The sequence below is a fragment of the Cervus canadensis genome, chromosome 7 (assembly GCF_019320065.1).
Source record: "Cervus canadensis isolate Bull #8, Minnesota chromosome 7, ASM1932006v1, whole genome shotgun sequence".
Classification (NCBI taxonomy): domain Eukaryota; kingdom Metazoa; phylum Chordata; class Mammalia; order Artiodactyla; family Cervidae; genus Cervus; species Cervus canadensis.
The window spans coordinates 50,069,987-50,090,991 of NC_057392.1; the positions used below are offsets into that span (position 1 = coordinate 50,069,987).

At 34.7% G+C, this 21,005-nt stretch overlaps 1 protein-coding gene across 5 annotated transcripts in view; it reads right to left on the minus strand.

Annotated features, from left to right (window-relative positions):
- Positions 1–1,194: 1,194 nt before the first annotated feature.
- Positions 1,195–21,005, minus strand: part of OPA1 (OPA1 mitochondrial dynamin like GTPase) — an 81,344-nt gene continuing 61,533 nt past the window's right edge. For all 5 annotated transcript variants that reach the window (XR_006270341.1, XM_043473343.1, XM_043473342.1 and 2 more), the window contains 2 exons: positions 5,624–5,698; positions 1,195–3,359 (listed from right to left, as the gene is read on the minus strand). Coding sequence is in view for 4 of the 5 variants with exons in the window: in XM_043473343.1 (XP_043329278.1) it covers positions 5,634–5,698 (65 nt within the window). In the remaining variant the exon portion in view is untranslated. The remainder of the gene's footprint in view (positions 3,360–5,623; positions 5,699–21,005) is intronic.

The window sequence follows — 21,005 nt, forward strand, 5'->3', positions numbered from 1 at the left end:
AAATACCAAACTGTATTGACAAATATCAAGACATGAAAAAAAGCATAGTTAGATCATGCACAACTATGCAATGTGAGGCATGTGAAAGTCAAGCATTCAAAGAAGAGCCACATATTAAGAGGCTTGTTAGACCATGAATTTGGTTATACTGGGGAGTCAATTATCATCCTGGGTGCATAAGTTTCTCTCTCTCCCCCCCTCATTATAACAAAGACAACTTAAAAGATGCTCTCCAATAACATGATTTCAGTGTCTTTAATTACTCATCTACACCAATGATTTTAGATCAAGCACAGGCAAAATATAAATTGCAGTAACAGCTACATATAGTGTGAACATTTTTAAAAATAATACAAAGTTCATTCATAGTGCACAAGTAAAAACAAGGCTAAGTTTTAAATATTTAAACATAAAGCCATGATTATTCAAAAGGTAAGCATATTTATAAGCACATTTCTATACTGCTGAAGTTCCTGAAACTATAGCATATACCAGCTTAGAGAATCAAAACTGAAAAAAAAACAACAAAAACCACAAAACTTTGATCCCCTTTATTGGAAAACTAAAACATATTTCTTTTAGCACATAAATACATCTAAAATAAATAAAAATAAAATTATTGACTGGTTAAGGGATTTACCTTTTAAACCTACACTCTGAATCTTAATATCATATGCAAAATTCCCAAATTATAAGGTCAGGAAATACCACTCTCTGCAACGTTCCCTACTCATTATTACACTATTCATTTGTATCTGGAGGCTCAATAATTTGTGGGAAGGAGTGTGTTGGAGTAAAGCCTGGAAAGAGGGGATAATACAGAGAAAAGAGGACATAATTAAGCAGCTAAGAAAGGCTGACTGCTCCGCTTGTAACTACAGCTCAGCTGAACTATGGTTCAACCATGAAGCTGCAGGAACCGCTCATTTCCTATCATTCACTGCCTACATAGCTTGATTTCTTAAATTGATACCTGGATTGAGTAAATTTTAGATACAATCTATTTACAGTTGTTCAGTCTTCAGTACAGAGCTTTGTTCGTTCTATTCCTTGCAAATTCTGTGGTGAAAAACAAAATGACTCCTGGTCTCATTAGAATTTAACTTTTGTATACTGAATTTGTTTCTACTTGTTACATTTTTATACTTTTGTGTAGTGATTTGTTTGCATTTGAATCATTTGTGATTTCTGAACTACTGACACAACGCAGTTTACTGCTGAGAATTTGAGAGGTTGTTTTTTTTTTCTTTTAAAACATTCAATTTTAAGAAATAGCTAGCTTTTGAGTGGGGAGGGAAGCATGCTTAGTGTGAGATCTACCATAAAGGAAAACAATATATAATCCATGAAAGAAGTCATATTACCAAGTAGGACAGGGAAATGTCTGGACTCTAAAATGGGATTTTTAATAAAATTTTATTATTTATTTATATATTTAAATCACAAATACCAATCTCAAAGAAATGGAGACATCTCCTTTAACCACCCCTTCTTAAATTTATAGAAAGAGATGCAATAAAAGCACTGACTTAACATCAGCCTTTTGCTTGGGGGAAATCTGTAGAAACACAGCTGAGCGCTTTTTTCCCTATCCATAGCTCACAGAAATAAACACGGTCCTTTTCCTTTTTTTTTTAGAAATACATTTGTAGTTGTAAAGTTGCTGTGTTTTACAACTGCAATAATATGAATTACTAACTGAATGATGTCTGCTTCAGTGAGGGTATTCACTCAATGGCCAGCAATAGTTAGAGGGAGTTAACCAGTAAGGTCACCTCTTAACCTTTGTACAGAACATCGGGGCACCCTATTCCCTCTCCATTCACCCACCCTCCCACCCACCCACTGTCCCCAGGTCTGAAGGATACAGAAATGTTCTTGAAGACTCAGCTCCCAAATAAAATATATTGATACTCTCTGCTTAAAACTGCATCTACATCCTATCAAACAGTATATAACAAATAATTCCTGAATTTTCAATTTCTGAAATATTTTGTGGTATCCTTTAACCTTGCATATTGTGTCAGACCTTGATAGAGATCACAATAAAGAATGTACTGAAGTTAAATTTAAAAAAATGTGGGAACTGTTACCAGAACATAATTCTAAGAAACTTAAAAATTAAGTAAACTGTAAAATAAAAACTGTCACAAAACTGGGCACTTTTATTAGAATACTAAAGGTGTAATGAAATGGCAGCAAGAAGCAGAGTTAAATGGCAAAGACATTGAAAGTAAAAAATGGCCTATTTCTTTGCTTTAAAGTCCTTTAGCCATTACAAAATATTAAAAAAAAAAAAAAAAAAAAACCACATGAAAATGGTGTGAGGATATTACCATAATTGAACTGCAATGAATTAAACTTTATATTTTTCTTTAAACATCCAGGGAAGAAGGGAATGGTCAACATAATTCTAACTGTTGAAATAATTTCCATTTAAAACACAGTTTTATGAAAGAAGGCTTTTCCTGAGGCCTCAATGAAATGTTTGACAATAGTCTAAATGAATTAGTCAACTGATTATTCTTAATCTTCCCCATCTTACGTCACAACCCAACAGCTCTGTCAACAGGTTAAAAAAAAAAAAAAACAAAACACTGTCAACAAGAAAGCCTAGCTCAAGTATAAAACATCCAAAATGAATGAATTCAAATGGATAGAGAAAGTACAAAAACATCAACTGAATCAAATAGGTAAGCTGCTACTGACTTAGCTTCTAAGGCAACTTCTAAGCTGTCAATGAAGGGTTGAAATCTTTCACTGAATGTACACAGAATTGTAATACAAATTAACCTATTTGAAGAGTTTTTCTGTTAACTCATTTTCTTTCAAGTAAATATAAACTGAGCTATCCTGGTCAAATAGCTTCTGTACACAGAACATTGCAGATACAGACAACAACTCAGCAGGTTACCATCATTTTATATACAATTGATAGCCTTTAGAAAATTGCCGTAAGTTTTATTTCAAAACACCTAACATTCTTTCTCTGGAAAAGAAATTACATCAAGTAACGCTGGCTAATGAGTTAGTTGAACTCGTGCCACCAGAAATGAGACAACAAGCAGGAGTGCAAGTTTCTTATCTTCAAGGACAGCCTAATGGCCACACCACTTAAATTATCCCAGTTTCTCACTTTAATACAATAAAACAGAATGTTAATGGCATTTCCACTTTTCTTCCATTCAAAAGGCAGCTGACTGTTAAAGTGCCTCTAACACACATAAATCATTTTTATTCCGTGACTTTATTTTATGTTTAGAAAGGCAGAATAGCAGAAGAAAAAAAGGCAAGACAAAAGACTTTCGAGTTTTCTTTCTTCAGATGTATGCAGAGGTGATTATATGATGAGTAGGATTCTGTAAAAATAAACAGAATTTTCATAGGTAAATTTAGGTCTGGGGAGACAAATGTAAAATTTCTAAGTAAATTTTACTATTGTATGATCATAAAAATATTGAAGCTTAACTGCCTAAGTTGCTAGCTTCATTAAATTTAAAATATCCACCAGAACAATACAACACAGTTTTATTAAATATGATGAATCAAAAAATATTGGAATTAATCTTCAGCAAGTATCAGTTATTCAAAATGATCAGGCTGAGTAACTACATGCATCTCAAAACTCACTGAGAAGAATACAAATTCCTTAAGATGCCTGGCAACTTTTATTAAATGGTCAAATGAAGCAAGGCTACAGTTTCACCAGATTTATTCTTTTACTTTTTTTCTCTAGCCTTGCCTGTGGCATGTGAGATCAGTTCTCCAACCAGGGAACCTATCGAACCTAGGCTCCCTGCATTGGGAGCACAGTCTTAACCACTGGACCACCAGGGAAGTCCCAGATTTATTCTTTTAAGTGGATTTGCAGTATACAAAATAGATCATCTGTCCAACTCACAGATAAATGTAACAGTTCACAGAGCCATGAATCCCAAGGGGTGGGAAGTGCCCTAGAGAGCAGAGACAAGTAGGGAACAAAAAAAGCTGGGACTGTTTTCCGGTACACAGTCTGCCTCATAGGACTGTCTCGGCCTTCACCTGGGCCAGACACTTTGGCAGGAAAAGGCATGCTCCTGGCAGCAACAATCACTCCAGATGTCACACTGACCAGCTTAGGTAAGTGACACTGACCTGGTTGGCTCTGGGCTTCCTTATTTCATTAAAGAGATGGAAATGCACCTGATATTTTTAATTGGGCTTCTGTGAATTCCAACCCCCCAAAAAACTATATTTGTAAACAAAAGTATCAAGCAAACTCTGATGCACCTGATATTTTTAATTGGGTTTCTGTGAATTCCAACCCCCCAAAAAACTATATTTGTAAACAAAAGTATCAAGCAAACTCTGATCAAGAGAATCTCCAAATCCAGAAGATTCTCAAATGTTTCTAACATTAACTACTGATAGTAAGTATCTATGACAATGAGGAAGACATCATAACATTTCATGGTTTTAAAAGAAAATTTTCGTACACTGAAACTGTATAAAACGTTTACAAGCACAGACACTTAAAAACACTGAATTATTTTTGGCCTGTGTGAAAGACGGTTACTATTTAGTTTCTAGACACATTTTTGCATACATCCATACCTGTCTTAGCTTATGAAAGAGAAACAAACAAAGTAACAAAGAATCATTCTAAAGTTTTTTACTCCTTCCTCTCTCATGCATTGCTGGTGTACCTTTCTATGTGATATTGGTCTGAGTTGTGCTTCCTTTTTCTAGCTTGCTTTCTCAAATATATTGCCTCGACAGTACAAGAAAGTAGGCAATCTGATTTAAGGGCCTTTTCTGAACACAGTGCAGCTAGGGAGAAAAACTTTCACATTTCTACTCCGTTTACTTCTGTGTTGCAAGCTGTCTACAGAGCAAGGACTCACAAATAAAGTGAGTAATTAAATATTTTAAATAAGTGATAAGGTCTTAATTATAGCATTTTCCCTTTCTCGACTTATTCAATAAAAGACTTCCTAATTATATTTTTTCAGCAATAATTAGCAATTAACTCTGCTATTAAGGGAAGTCTTCAAATATAATATTTTATTAGGCACTGCTTACAACGCCACACTACAGAATTAGACAAGAGCCCACACATTCAGAAGAGTCCTAAATTCTACAGCTGTCAAGTTATTTTAAACTGAAAAAGTTTATTTAAATGTTTTTAAATGCTGAAAATAAGATTAAGAACAATTATTAAAATTTTTAGTCAACCCAAAATAAAAAGCTTTGCAAGTGAACATATATGTGATTATTCACTGAATACGAACAATGAGAAAATGAGTGCAACAGTTCAATTCTTTATAAACAGAAAACCTATGAGCCACCAGCATATCATGAAACATTTTAGCTTTGTTCACCTTTTTTCTGTTCAAAATGAGTTCTAGGGGAGATTTTTAGTTCAGCCACAAGGTGATCAAGTTATTCAAAAGAACATCATACATAAAAACTGTAGAATCTAGTTTTGGAAATTCCTGCTTCTTAAATTATTTAATTACATTAAGATTATTATTAAGGAGTAAGTAGGATATAGTTAAGTAGAATGATAAACTATTAAATTAAGTTTTAAATATAAATTTTGTGTTTAGTCAGTACCAATGCAGTAAAAGGTTTTTTTACTCACTTATTATAATTTATTTCTCCTGATGAAGAGCTTCAATAAATGCATCAAGTTTTTCTTGAATTTCTCTAACTTTTTCTGTAGATATAAAAAGATAAGAAATTAATTAAAAACAAATTTATTTCTTGAAGGCAATGGTTTGGGATACTTGAACTACTTAGGAAAAGGGGAAAAATCATCTTCACATGACACACCATCTGATATCCAAATGAAGTTCAAACAGATTATAGCAATAGCCCTTCTAATAATTTTTTGGAAAGGGGAAGAGTGTAGGGGACAGATCCTTTTGAGAATCTAATAAATGTTGCAGATTCTTACACAGAAAAAGGCAAATATAGATATAGGTACACATACAATTATGTGTAGAACTTTAAGGATTTGTTAAGATTCTCTGGGGTCTAACCAAGGACTCACAGTTAGCATTATCTGGAACAGAGGAAAATATAAAATAATCAAACCAATTTTTTTAACATTAGAAGAGAATACAGGTGAGTATATAACTGGCCTTCAACTAGGAAATGACTTTCTAGGTGTGAAGTAACAGGAAGAGTTACAAAGATCAACCAATATGACATTAAAATGTACACTTTATATGTCAAAATGTCCTAACACTGAAAGACAAAAAAGAAACTGTAGGAAGTACCTTCAACAAAAATGAAAAAGGCAGTAACACTTACAAAAAAAAAAAGTACTTTTCTTTTTGTGAATGAAGAAAGGAAAGTTTAAAAACACCAGAGCCACTGAAGACAGATTTACATTATTTCATTTGATTTCAGGTTTTCACTTTAGGTGTTCAAATAAAATCTACAATTTCTCTCTGAAATATACAAATTTCCTTCAAAATGTATTCACATGGCATGCCAATCCCCTAATATTAAAAGCAGAAAGAATCATGATTTATTCTACTTCACTGCTAACTTAATCATGTAGCTCCTATTTTAAAACACAGGTTAGAAAAAAAAAAAAAAAAACACAGGTTAGGCATGCTATTGAACTGTGGTACTGGAGAAGACTCCTGAGAGTCCCTTAAACAACAGGGAGATCAAACCAGTCAATCCTAAAGGAAATCAACCATGAATATTTATTAGAAGGACTGATGGCTGAAGCTGAAGCTCCAATACTTTGGCCACCTAATGAGACTCATTAGCAAAGACCCTGATGCTAGGCAAGATTGAGGGCAAAAGGAGAAGGCGGTGACAAGAGGATGAGATGGTTGGATGGCATCACTGACTCAAAGGATGTCAGTTTGAGCAAACTCCAGGAGATAGTGAAGGACAGGGAAGCCTGGCGTGCTGCAGTCCATGGGGTCGCAAAGAGTCGGACATGGACATGACTTAGTGACCGAGCAATAGTAAGCATAATAACAAGCACTTTTATCCTGTTAACGTAATATGTTTGTGAGAATTATCAATTAAAGTGAAATGACTGGTTCAAAGTTGGTGACCTAAAGGCAAAACTGCAAAGCCTTCTACCTTCTATTCTTACTCTTACGAAGTTTATATTTTTTCAGCTTTCCTTTTTTATTTTTTAAAAACTGAAATATAATTGATTTACAACATTTGCATCTTTTACATTTAAAAATAAATAATCTGCAATCAAAGATATAAGTATCCTTTTCTATCAATGAGACAGCATTTGTGATGAGCAGCCAATAAAAAGAACTGTTCTTTTGGTAAATTCTTGTCAGCACTGCAGGAACTCAACATAGCCTACCAGAGTTGTATATAAAGAATGCAATGTCTTCATTTTCTTTTTCCAGTAATTTAGAACTTCTTAGTATTAGACTGAGATGAATACACACGAAAAAAAGCCAGGGCAGAGGGATCCCCTAATATTTTAAACAAATTATTTACTGAGAAAATACGTTAGTTAAATATAAACAAGAATTCCTTGCTTCTATCTAAAAAAATCAAACTCTTGGAAATTTAGTTTGTACTTTTTGTAGTCTGTTTTTTTTTATGGGGGGTTTTGTTTTTTTAACTAGCAGTCAAACCAGTAAACATCCTTCCTTCCACAAAATAAGGCTACATTTTTATTTTAAAAATTATTTCATATAGTTACTTAGGAACAGTTCACATATCTTCTTCACTGAACATTTACAGAGTTTCAGATAATATAGCTCAGTTGAAGACTTTCTTTAAAGGAGGTTGGGAAATAGGGGGAAAAAAGTTTTCTAAATCATCTCATACAATTTTGGAAATGGATGAGGTCTTTAAAAAATCATCCAGCTTAAATAGCACAAAACATGGAAATCTCAACCAAGTGTTCAGAGCCTTAACAGCTCTCTGAACACTGTACTGAGAACTACTTCTACGTGGGAAAACTGTATTAAATCACAATCTATCTGCTCCATCATCTGAGTACAATCAGGCAGCTGAAGGGCCAGCTCTATCTGTCCTTTGCCCTGTCAATGACCTCTATGCTCAGCTTGACAGTCCATCTGTGAGTGTGTGGGACAGTAGCATCACTCACAAGAGACTGTTCACAGCAAGATCTACTTGTATTGACACAGACCAAGAGCCACTCTGATGCATGTGCCTAACTGTGGAATCTGAATCAAATTCTTCTAAAATTCAAGATAAGTGATGTTTCTCATAAATTAAAGTTTTTTTAAAAACTAATTATATATAAAAACCACAGAATATAAAATTACTAATTTTCCCTTTGAAAAGTTGTTTTTACAAAATATTTTACCACTGGAATATCAAGACACTGTACCTCTGTGCCCTGAAACCTCAAGAATAACACAAGGAACACGAGTAAGTAACTAAGAAGTTAATGGGAGGAAACGAGAGAGAAGAGGATGGAGGTAAAAGTTGAAAGAAAAAAGAATAGCTGTGATAAATGTTTCTTTTTAATACTAAATTGGAAAACTCATTTCTTCATTTGTTCCTTCACTTATATAATGTACTTACTGAAGTGACATGGGGACATATGATGCCCTGCCTTTAAGAAGAATTCCTTGCTTACCTTCTACCTCTCTCTAAGTCTGTAAGTGTCTACTATGTTTTGTGTGATTTCAGATCCCACATTTCATTTGGTCCTCATATAACCCCACACGTTTCACTGCCAAAGACGAGGCTATTAAGCCTGGAGAGTTAGCCTTGTCCACATTCCTCCATTTCAGAGACATATACTAGATCTACTACCATATGCAGACTCTATATGGTAACAAAACAAATGCTATTATTGCAAGTGTATCTGTCGCAAGTTTTGCCTTTTGTGAAAGAAGATATTTTGATAATAAAAATAGGGAATAAGATAGTTACTGAGCACCTCCTAAGTAATTCTGTGTCTAGGAATGTCTAAAAAATGTATATTATGCTACCATAATATGAATATTATGAATATGAATATTATGATGAGTATTATTACTTCTTCCTCTTGAGATTAAAAGGAGACCCTTGGAGAACAATATAAGAGCAGGAAACTGGACCAAAGAAGCTCAGCGTCTTCAGTGTCTACAACAAAGTCTGACTTACTACACATGCTCAGTAAGTATTTGATAAATGAAGTTACCAAAAGGATGGCACGGAGAATGACGGTTACAGGTTGTCAAGAGGGGAAGCAGCATTTCACGTGCTTCCAGGATGTCATGCCAGCATCACAAGAGCTGGAGCAAGTCTGGGACCAAGGGGCAGGGTAAACGTTGACAATGAAGACCGGTGGGCTCCCAGCAACACAGAACAGAGAATACTCAGGTCTTAGAACACAAAAGCAATTGGTGGGGGAGGGGAGGGAGGACTTAATTATTACATCTTACTTAAGAAGGCTAAAATATGATGACCATACAAGCACACACAAGCATGATTTCAAGCTTTGCAAGGAAGTTATATTACAAATAATAAGCAACATTATTTTGCATATTTGAATTAATTTTAAATTCTGATGTAAAGTTCCAGCAATGTCTTGTATCTGGCTGCACAGAAAACTGAGTTATGCATAAAAATCAAGTTGGAATGTTAGCAACTAACACTTACCACTTTCTGATCCTTCAAACTAATGTCTCACTATTACACTGTTTTCAAATCCCCAAATCTTAACGGTATTTAATTTATCAACATTAGAACTTACTTTCCCATGGAAAAATGTGTATATATTAGCAAAGCTAATTATAGAGCAAACTCCTTTTTCTATTAAATATTTGCATTAAATATTTACATAGCTAGAGAATTCTTATAAATTTGTGATTTACTTGATAAACTAAACCAACTCAGGAAGGGATTAACAAACTGCTATTTCTGTACACTGAAACAGCCAATTCCACATGGAGTGAATACGGAGTCTACTTTCCATTTATCCAATATTTACTTAAAAGATGAACAATTTCAAACATCAATTCATTGTGCTTCTTGATTGAGTCATGAATATTCCCATAATCCCCAACTCATAAACCATCAGTCCCAGTGAATGAAGTTCCTTCTCTTTTTTCTTTTCTTCAGATGACTTGACACCCATTCATGTTTAGGGTCTCTTTATCTCTACATGAAATGATACCACTACTCTCATTTTCTTTTTGAGTCTTCTGATACTTGCTCTAAAAGTCTCAAAAACACACTAATCTGTAATTAGGTTTTGAATACACTGTGAATCCAAAAGGCCAAACCCGGGAGAAGGTTCACTTCAGTGGTTAATAACAGTTTAGAACAGGAACAAAGAATCACACACAAAACACTACCACATGAACCGAAATAAACCTTTTACAACTTTTGATGTTTTTAGAGAAAGCCTTAGAGAAATGAGCTGCAAACTTATGGATGCAGTGTATTTTATACAAGCACACATCCAAAGATCCAAATGTTCCTTAAGAGAACTGTTTCATAACACGCTGCGTGCACGTTTTCTACCAAGCTTGGGGACACCTTGTAGGTGAAATTTTGCTATAAAAAGCTATTCACTAAGGGACTGAAAATTAAAGGAACACTTCTTATTATGTTACATATGCTGTTCCTGAACAGGCTTGCTTTTTATTAGACAATTACACTGTAAGTGCTCTTTAGAAATTTAGTGTTTAAAGGAATCATCTAGGGAAACAAGGAAAGAAAACCAACCGAAAACAAGTGAATCAAGACCAGATTCAAGATTCTCAAAACTACAGTCAAAATCTTAGACTTAGCACCAAAAAACATGTACACCTTTGACAGCTGAAAGGAAGAGCCAAAGAGATATAGAATCAAAGATACACATTTAAATCTAACACTTATCTTCTGAGTCCTGGCCCTCCAGTTTTTTTTTTTCTCTTCCCTACAAATAGGTATGACTATTTTGAAACATACTCATTAATGAAGACAAACGGTAGACTACTGTTTGTTACAGAAGAGGGAGGTGTCATCTCCTACGTCCTGGGGAAAGCTGTTTGAGACTGGGACAGTAATTTCAAAGCTGGGTGGGGTCCAAACTTCCAGGGGTCTGTGAGGTAGAAATAGAGTTCTCTGAGTTATTTCTATTGCTTCAAAAGTTCAAATGGAAATCTTTGTTTGGGCTAGAATTACATCTACTCTTGTAACAATTATTTGTTTGGGCTGATTAAGAGATATAATTGCAATTCTATGTTTCAAATTAAAAATAAAAGTGTATTATAGACAAATCTTATAAAACATGGACTTCACAAAATGAAGTATACAAAAATAAAACGAGTGTCTGACAAAAAACAATGTTAGGGATCCCTGGTCGAATGCTCCTAATCAGCAATGGGGTAGTTATTTCATATGATTTTTATAAAAATGAGACCATACTGTACTAACAGGCATATGATAATGTGATCAGGAGAACTACGTTTCTAGTCCTGGCTTTGCCTTTAACCTTACTATTGTGGACAAATCACAGTCCTAATTTCTTTATCAATAAAATGAGGGAATATGTCTTAAAAAATTCAAAGTCTATACTAATGTACTTTAAAACTTAGGACTGAAATGTACTATTCTGATGTTATTAATAATTGCACCTTTTAAAACTTATTAGTGGTCTTTTGTTCTTTAGTATCTTTTTATCTGATATTAAGCTACTAGCAAAAACTGCAACCACAAATGATAATATTATTCTCATAGGATTGCAGAGTTCATTTTAGAAAGATTCATTTTATACTGTCACCCTCCCCCACCCTCTGCCCAGGAATAGGCCGGCTTATATGAATTGTTTACTTACAAAGAAGTCTGTCATTTAAAATCACTCAGCAAGTGCTACACTTGCTATGTAATAGATGCCTATGAATATTCATTCATTTGTTCATTCATTTATTGACAGGTGCGTTATCTGACTTAACCAATACTTAATCTAAACATTAAAGATGATTACTTTAGGGACTTTCCTGGTGGCCCGGTGGCTAAGACTCCATGCTCCCAATGCAGGGGACCCAGGTTCGATCCCTGGTCAGGGAACTAGATCCCACATGCTGCAACTAAGAGTTCACAAGCCACAACTAGGACCCAGTGCCGCCAAATAAATACATAAATATTAAAAAAAAAAAAAAAGAAGATGATTTTAAAAGTTTTAGAAGTTTATTTCAGACCCCAAAACAATACGATTTAGAAAGAAAGCTGCATAAGAAAAGTCTGTGAAATAAATTATAATTTCTGTTCTGCTTCATTGACTACACTGAAGCCTTTGACTGTGTGGACCACAATAAACTGTGGAAAATTCTTAAAGAGATGGGAGTATCAGACCATTTCACCTGTCTCCCGAGAAACCTGTATGCGGGTCAAGAAGCAACAGTTAGAATCAGACAAGGAACAATTAACTAAGTGATTCAAAACTGGGAAAGGAGTCTGACAAGGCTGTATATTGTCACTCTGCTTATTCAACTTACATGCAGAGTACATCATGTGAAATGCTGAGCTGGATGAAGCTCAAGCTGGAATCAATATTGCTGGGAGAAACATCAACAACTCAGATATGTAGATGATACCACTCTAATGGCAGAAAGTGAAGAGGAACTAAAGAGCCTCTTGATGAGGGTGAAAGAGAATGGAAAAAGCTGGCTTAAAACTCAACATTCAGAAAACTAAGATCTTGGCATCTGGTCCCATCATTTCATGGCAAATAGAAGGGGAAAAAGTGGAAACAGTGGCAGATTTTATTTTTTTGGGCTCCAAAATCACTGTGGATGATGACCGCAGCCATGAAATTAAAAGATGCTTGTTCCTTGGAAGAAAAGCTATGACAGGCCTATACAGCGTATTAAAAAGCAGAGACATCACTTTGCCAACAGGTCTGTATAGTCAAAGCTATGGTTTTTCCAGTAGTCACGTATAGATGTGAGAGATGATCAATAAAGAAGATCGAGTAGTGAAGAATCAATGCTTTTGAATTATGGTGTTAGAGAAGACTCTTTTGAGTCTCCTGTACTGCCAGGAGATCAAACCACCAATCCTAAATGAAATCAACCCTGAATATTCATTGGGAGGACTAATGCTGAAGCTCCAATACTTTGGCCATTTGATGAGAAGAGCCAACTCACTGGAAAAGATACTGATGCCAGGAAACACAGAAGGCAGGAGGAGAAGGCAGTGGCAGAGAATGAGATGGTTAGATAGCATCAATGACTCAATGAACATGAACCTCAGCAAACTCCGGGAGACAGTTGAGGACAGAGGAGCAGGGTAAGACAGAGGAGCCTGGCGTGCTACAGTCATGGGGGTTGCAAAGAGTTGGATACGACTTAGTGATAGAACAACAACAACATTCCTTCACCACAACCCAGTGTCAGTTGATTGGCTTTGCTGTACCTAGGGCTAGGGGATCAGAGACTGGTTCAGCAACACCAGTAGGAAGCTCAAGACTCAATCAGCAGCTTGTTTATAGCAAAGTATGCAGAGCCCTCGAGAGCACCAATCTCATCCTATGTTTCACATTATTTCACTTGCCTGGATTTTCTCTTCCCTTCCACCCTTTTTATTTAAGAATTCTTACCTTTTGCACAGGGTAGATCTTTATAAGCTGCATCAAATTGTTTTGGGAATAAGGTAGGAAATTAGTAAACTAACAAGCTAGTTTGTAGAAGATACACCACAGGCAGCTGATTCATACAATATACTATAATACTCTAAACAGGATCTTTTTATACCAGCAGTGCTTTTAAAATCAGTAATTTATGAACATCTTTTGGGAAACAATATTATCACATTTAACCTTCCATGAACGATCTCTAAATGAGAGAAAATTATTTTCATTTCTGCTCAATTCTCAGAAAAGGCAAAGATACAAATATCTATATTTAAAGTCATTATTTAAGCAATAGAAAAAAATCATACATTTCTATACGATTCATGATCATTTTTTAAAAAGTTAGATTCTACCATAAGATTATAAACATCTCCTGTGAGTTATTTCATTCTGTATCCAGTACATAAAATATTCCATATTCATACAACTATCAACTCAAAATTATGATGAAAAAATATTTATAAGTTATTTTATATGCTAACTCATTAACATATATTGATTTTTTTTCTCAAAAAAGTTTAAATAAATACAGTATTTCAAAGTAAATAATTTCTTTTCTTTCCCCACAGGAAAGCCTGAAAATCAATACAATTTAACAACTATGATATAGGTAATTAATTGGGAAAGCTAAAAAAGCACTAGCCTTATGACCAGTAAAATATTCAGTCCCAAATAATTAAGAAAGCATACAAGCAATTTATCATTTCTTTCTTTCCTATTTTCTTCTTATTCTTTTTTTTTTTTCCTATTTTCTTCTTATTCTTAAAAGCGTATTTTACTCTGAATTTTGTTAGAAGAGACGTTGAAACATTTTAAGAAAAGGAAAACCACCCAGGCAGCTCTTAAAGAGACAGGACATCATTTATCACTTGCAAAGACAGATTTATAAGAAGAGGGCCCCTTCTGTTCCTTTAAGACTGCCAAACAGATGGGAAGTGAATGGACAGTCAATGGGACAAGAAAACACATGGGAGGTGCTGTTCTATGTATGTTCCCAGCATAAGAAAGAGGTCAAGATTGTAACTGCATGACTGGATCCTGGAAAGGGTCTTTCTTCAAGCTGTTACAAAGACAAACGCTGTTCCTCATCCTGCTGTCAAACTGTTATAAATATTGGTTTGTCAAAAGACCTTCAGTTCTGAAGATTTAAAAGGGAGGAGTAACAGATGAATGAATCATGAGAATGATTCTTAAACAGTCAGCTCATTAATGTAATTTTAAAAGCAAAAGAAAATAATACAAGAAGGGAGAATGTAATTCTGATTTATGAACCAAACTAAAGATTATAGAAAGTAAAGTATGGAATTAAAAATTATAGACTTTAATAAAGTTATGAATTAAGTGAGATGAAAAACAAAAATGAAATATAATTTTATCTCTTAAACACTGCATTAGAACAAAGTATTATTAATTTTATCACAAGGAGAACTAATAGCATTTATATTTTTTTTTTAGGCTGATTTCATAAGTTTTCAGTTACTTCTCACTATAACCCTATAAAGAGGTATCATTACTGATATTGGTTTCATAAGTCAGAATGAGGCTCAAAGACACAAAAATAACTTCAGAATTAATTTCATGCATTCACTAACTTAGAAAATCGCCTTTAAATTATAATCATAATTTCTTCTACAGAAAAGGAATAATCGTAAAATTGAAAAGGCAATAAGCATGCACAGATTTATATGCCTGAATTATCTTTTTTGAAGAATGAAATCATTACATGTCTTTAGGAGACAAACTTATTGTTCTAGAATTAATGATTAGTTTAACTAGGAGAGCAGGGTCTGAAACCAACACATTGAAAAATAATATAAAAAAGGAAGCCAAACTATATGAACTTGGTTATATACAGTCACTCACTAGCACAATCCCAGACTAAAGACGAAAAGAATCCCAAAACAAATCTAAAAAGATACTATCTCTAATACATGTTGTTAGTCCCAGCTTTGCCATAATGATTTTTGTGCTTGGCTAAACCATTTTCTAAATGAACGTCAATTTTCCCATTTGAACAATGGGGATAATAACTTATAAGCCTTATATGCCTTTACAAGGCAATCCTAAGAAACTGTGTAAAGTGTAAAGCTCTGTACACATTTAAGGGATATATACAGAGTTCCAAGCAGGACTTGACTGGGATTCCAAAGTACCTAATGATGCAGCTACTCGAGAATACTTTCTTTTCCTAAAGCTTGCGTGGCTCATTGCTTTCTTGATTGTCAGCAATCTCAGTGAGAATAAAGGTTACAAAGCCAAGAAGAGAGTGGATGGTTTAAAGTGGAGGTAGCAGCCAAACATTCAAACCGTTTCCTGTTTAAAAGAGAATCATGAATTGACCCAACAGTTTTAAGAAGCAAATGCTTCAAGCATCTTTGAAGGAAGGGGAGACATAGTGAAGGCACAAGTACGTATAGGAAGTGCCAGGGTCCTAAATACAGGTGGAGATTAACTTTAAAACAGTAATTTTTAGTACATGTTTTGTTACAAGATAGCCTCTGGAATACCTCATCTATTTAAAGTAATGAACACCATAGTTTTTATTTTTACTAACGCTCCTTATTCCTCTCAGTGAATCTTTTTGAAATAAGTTTATATGAAGAAGAGGAAAAGAAATTTAGCCTACTGATAGATGAGAAACCAGAAATAGGAGCAATGACAACAAACTGAAGACTCAGAGTATAGGTGGAAGCTAATCCAAGATCTCTTCATGAAAAATGCGTTCCAGATGTATGACACAAGTTATGGCCCTAAGATCACATTAAAAACTTTATTAAAATACAGAGCTACAGTGGTTATTTCTGGGCAGTGGCAATAGCTTAAAAAGTTTTGCCATCTATATTTTCTAATTTTACAAAATGCATGTGCACTAGTTCTGTGATTTAAAAAAAGATGAAAACAAAAACACCCAAAATTCTAACAGTTGTACTCGGTGAAAACAGGTACATATGACTCAGAACTGGCACCATGAAGTGGTGCCAATAAAAAGAGAGACTAAAAAAGACTTGAATTCCTTGACCCAGAAAAAAAGATCTAACTTAAAGCACTAAAACTAAAGGAATAGACTGAAAGAATTCTCTTCAGAGGAATTAAAATAGACCATTTCCATACACCAGCTAACGAAGAAGCAGACAAAATCTGTTCTTTAACAGGCTGCACAAGATTGAAAACTTCACTAGTTCAACAAGAAAGGTTTCAATTCATTCACAGATGACAGATCCATGAAGGAAATGAGATGAATTCAATGTGAATTCCCCACCACAAAGGATGATACATTGATGATCACTTATTATGCAGCCCCATGAAATGTCTCTTGGTGTCACAATCACCAAGAGGTTATTTGGGAAGGTATTAGTCACTCTTAAGATTTATCATATCACAAACCAGCTTTATCATTTCTATGAACATGACAGTTAAGAATATGCAATTTCTAAGGTAATTCTGAATTGTGCTCATTTGGGCAAAGAGGCAGTTAAGGAATGTATAAAGTGGTAAAGAAATTAAAATTCCTTTTGCCCTTAACATCCCCCCCCCAAAACTATTCTGAGAACCCTATTTCATAAAGATTACCAGTTCAGTATGCATCAATTTGTCCTTCAAGACAGTTTTTTAAAAAAATTATTCATTTCTGCTTAATTTTATTTTTTAATATACTGTTACACATGTTGATGGATTGTTTCACAGTTCGATTTAGCTTTCAATGACTAGATTCCATTTTTCTATCCATCTCAGAATGGAGAGAACAGTACAAAAGACATAATTAAAAAATAAAACAAATCAAAGTTTAATCCCAAATATAAAGATATTATTTCATTCTAAACTCTCACTGAGGGAGTGGTAAGCATTAACAAGGGGGAAAACAGCCTAATTTCTAGTTTTAAATATGAGCACTGGCTTTTAAATACATATTAATATACAAACACATAACACAGTAACACATAAATAGAATCCACTTTAAAATGATAACCAAAATTCAATTCATAAATTACTGAAGAGTCCTTTCCTATCTTTATTCTGACTTTTATCAGTTAAAAATGTGGCTTTTAAGCAAAATGAACATACTTGCTGGTAAAGCATTGAGTACCAGTAGCCTGTACAAGATTTTAGAGAAGTAAATATCCTTTTAATCTTGTACCAATTTATCAATATCCTTCAATGTTGTCCTTAAAAGACAGACTTAGTGCATGAAAAATGTGCTTGATTCTAAAAGCCCCATTTTGAGTCTAAATTTTCTCATCAATAACCTGGAAAGCACACAATTTGGACTCATCGTGTGGAATCATGCCTGTAAATAACTACTTCTCTAACACAGAGGACTCTCCCTGAGGATTACTTTATTCTTTGTGTCAACTCTCACACACACACTCTCTCTCTTTTTTGGGCTACAACACAAAGGCAGACTCTACTTCATCTCTGCAGACTCAAGGTAAAAATAACTCTTCACTCTCTTTCTTAGCTGCTTTTCAATTTCGTTTTACTAGGAAAAATATTTCACAAAGGCAGAATTTAAAGACTCAACCACTTTTACCCTGAGAAGATGCCTGAAAGACCTCAAACACTGATAACATAACACAGGAGGCAGTTATTCATTCTGCAGTGAAGAAAAAAATTCCAATCTTTCCATTTTTCAAATATATTCACGTCTACTAACCATTCCAAAAAGTACTAAATATCAGAGAGAATAAAAATACTCCAATCGACTTAAGACTTCCTAATACACACACACAAAAATGAAAATGCTTTGGTGAATTGGGTGGGCCAGCGATTAGGACATCACAGGTGACCTAGAAAGCAGGGTTTTTGTTAGGGATGAAAGCTAGATCATAAAATGTGAGCAAAGGAATGTGTGGATACAGAGCTGACTGCAGGAAATGTGAGCTGTTCCACAAGAGAAATGAGATGGCAGTTTCCTGGCAACACAGGGGAAAGCTTCCTTAGGATGAGAAAGTTTCCTTGGGATGAGAAAGCTTCCTTTTCCCTCTCTTTTAAGTTAAGAGAAGTGGGCTAATGAAGAGTGTGTATTAAAGCAACATGATTCAACATTCAGCAAACATATACAATGTATAATTTACAAAGTAAGGCGAATTTACGAAAAGAAGCATATCACTTGGGCAGAAGAGATCATACATAACAGACATGAAAAGAACTCTTAAATTGGTTGTTTTGGTTGATCTACAGTTGTCTATAGTGGGAAGCCTGCCTTATGCTCCATTAAACAACACTGGCAGTACCTCAGTAAGGTTTACAACCACTGAAGGAAGGTAGAAAAGAAGAGGGGAGGGAAACACTAGCTCAGGACCAAGAGATAATAATGACATAGAAGAAGGAACAGTGAGAGATATTAGAAAAAGAGACAAAGGGAAAAAGACTGCTTAGAAATGTGCTAGAAGCCAGCAGAGATGAGAAACCAGTATTGAGATTCTGTAATTATTGGCCAAAACTCACAATAACAGCATTTAGATATAAATGATGCCACAAGGATTGTCTAGGTACCTAGAATTCTACAACTCAATACTATCGTCTTATCCTTTAAATCAAATCCCTTCAAAATTAATTTTCTTTGGTTATGTTTACAGAAACAAAATGGACATGCTACTACAAATGATAGTTCAAATAACAAATTTTCAGTAGCCACATGATGTATCACACTCTACTAAAAGAAGATACATGACATTTCACCCCAGTTACTAATTTGGCAGACTGTACTGCTGAAAACATGAAGAACTCTCTAGAGCCCTGGTGTGAGGGCATGGCATGAGTAGCTGCTGTGATGCATGGCAAGAATCACCTACGGAGACTTGGCAAAATACGCGTGCCAGAGCCCTGGCTCTGGGAAAGGTAGTTTAAACATGACTCCCCTTTTCTACAGTGTTAAGTTTCAGATTCTGAGTATAATCTTTCAAGGATAATTTTTAGTCTCACACTGCCGTGTGGCTGCTATTTTCATCCACAAAGGCCCTCAAAGATTCTGCAGGTATGGCAGAAGTTTAGGAATGTGGAGGAACCAATGAAAATTAAATTCAACAGTTATCTATTTCTTTTTTCTAAATGAAGAACAACAAGACTATTCTTGCTGAAGATTTTCTCATCTTGATATTTTCTGACTACTTTTTACCCAAGTTTTAACATGGTGTGAAGAAATTTAACTCTTATAAATTAGAATTATATTTTAGAGATAATGAAGGTACTTCTTAAACTGGAACAGCTAAGGAGCATTTCTCTTCCAAACTTGCTTTTAAATGTAGCACTGGATCCTTCTGCTGTTGCTCCCTTTTTATGTAATTTATAAAATTAAATTATAAAGCCACTAGTATACTTATCATGAAGAACAAAGTTTTCATTAAAAAAAATAATTTGTTACTATCTGATAGCTCAGAGGAAAAAAGAAATTTCCATCTGTCATCTATATTTCTAAGTTTTTAGCATCAAAACTGAATCTCCTGCACACTAAGATACAAAACTTGTATCTTGACTCCATTCTAATTACCAAGAGAAAGCACAGAAAGAAGGATAAGAGGAGACTGGGAAAGTGAGGAGATACAAAGACGAGCCCCACCAGCATTGTATGCTCCCAAGAGAAACAAACTTTAGGATTCGAGAAACAATTGCTGGCTGTCTGGGAGATGCTCAGGCATCAAACAATAAAGAACAGTCAACAGAGGCAAGAGGCCGAGCACGCTGCTGCGACTGCTGCTCTAATCCCCAGAGCTCTGGTAAAAAGGCCAGCTGTTGCCACCTCGCGTAGGGAGTCAGCAGAGCAAATTAACTAGGGAGAGAAAAGCTGCGGATATTGGAAAATTCTAATTTACCAGCCTCTTTAATCTACGCTGTTTTTAACATTAAGGGCATCAAAATTATCATTAAAATAAGCCTGTGCAATGGTAGCTCAAGTAAAAAGTTTATGACTGTTTTCATATTTCATTAGTAAACGAGATATAAATATGAAAAATTTGGCTTTGACTGAAGCCTATCTTCTCTTCATGTAAAATACAAGAAATATGAAGAAATATACTGAAGCTTATTATAAAACATCTCAACACTCCCAGATAAGCTCAACAAAAAAGTTCAGCTAAGAAAAACAGCCATTATGCTCAAGTAAAGATTCTGTGTCTGTTACAGTTGGATCTTAAGTCTCTAAGTACAAACACACCAGACTGAAAAGCTGTGTCTAGATTTTGGGCAACTTACATACAACTTACCTACGGCGGAATCTGATCGAGTACACTTAGAGACACATCTACAAGTCATATAAAGAAAATTAACTTCCTTCAATATGTTTACTGGTGTTGTTCACACTTTAGTCTTCTCCTACCCAGATTTTCTATCAAAGGTTTCACACTGTTTGAAAGTTTAAGCTGCAATGCTTTTGTACTACAGGAAGTACATAGGATGATAGTGATCATGATCATAACCAGTATGTATATCTTTCTGACCCACTCCATAA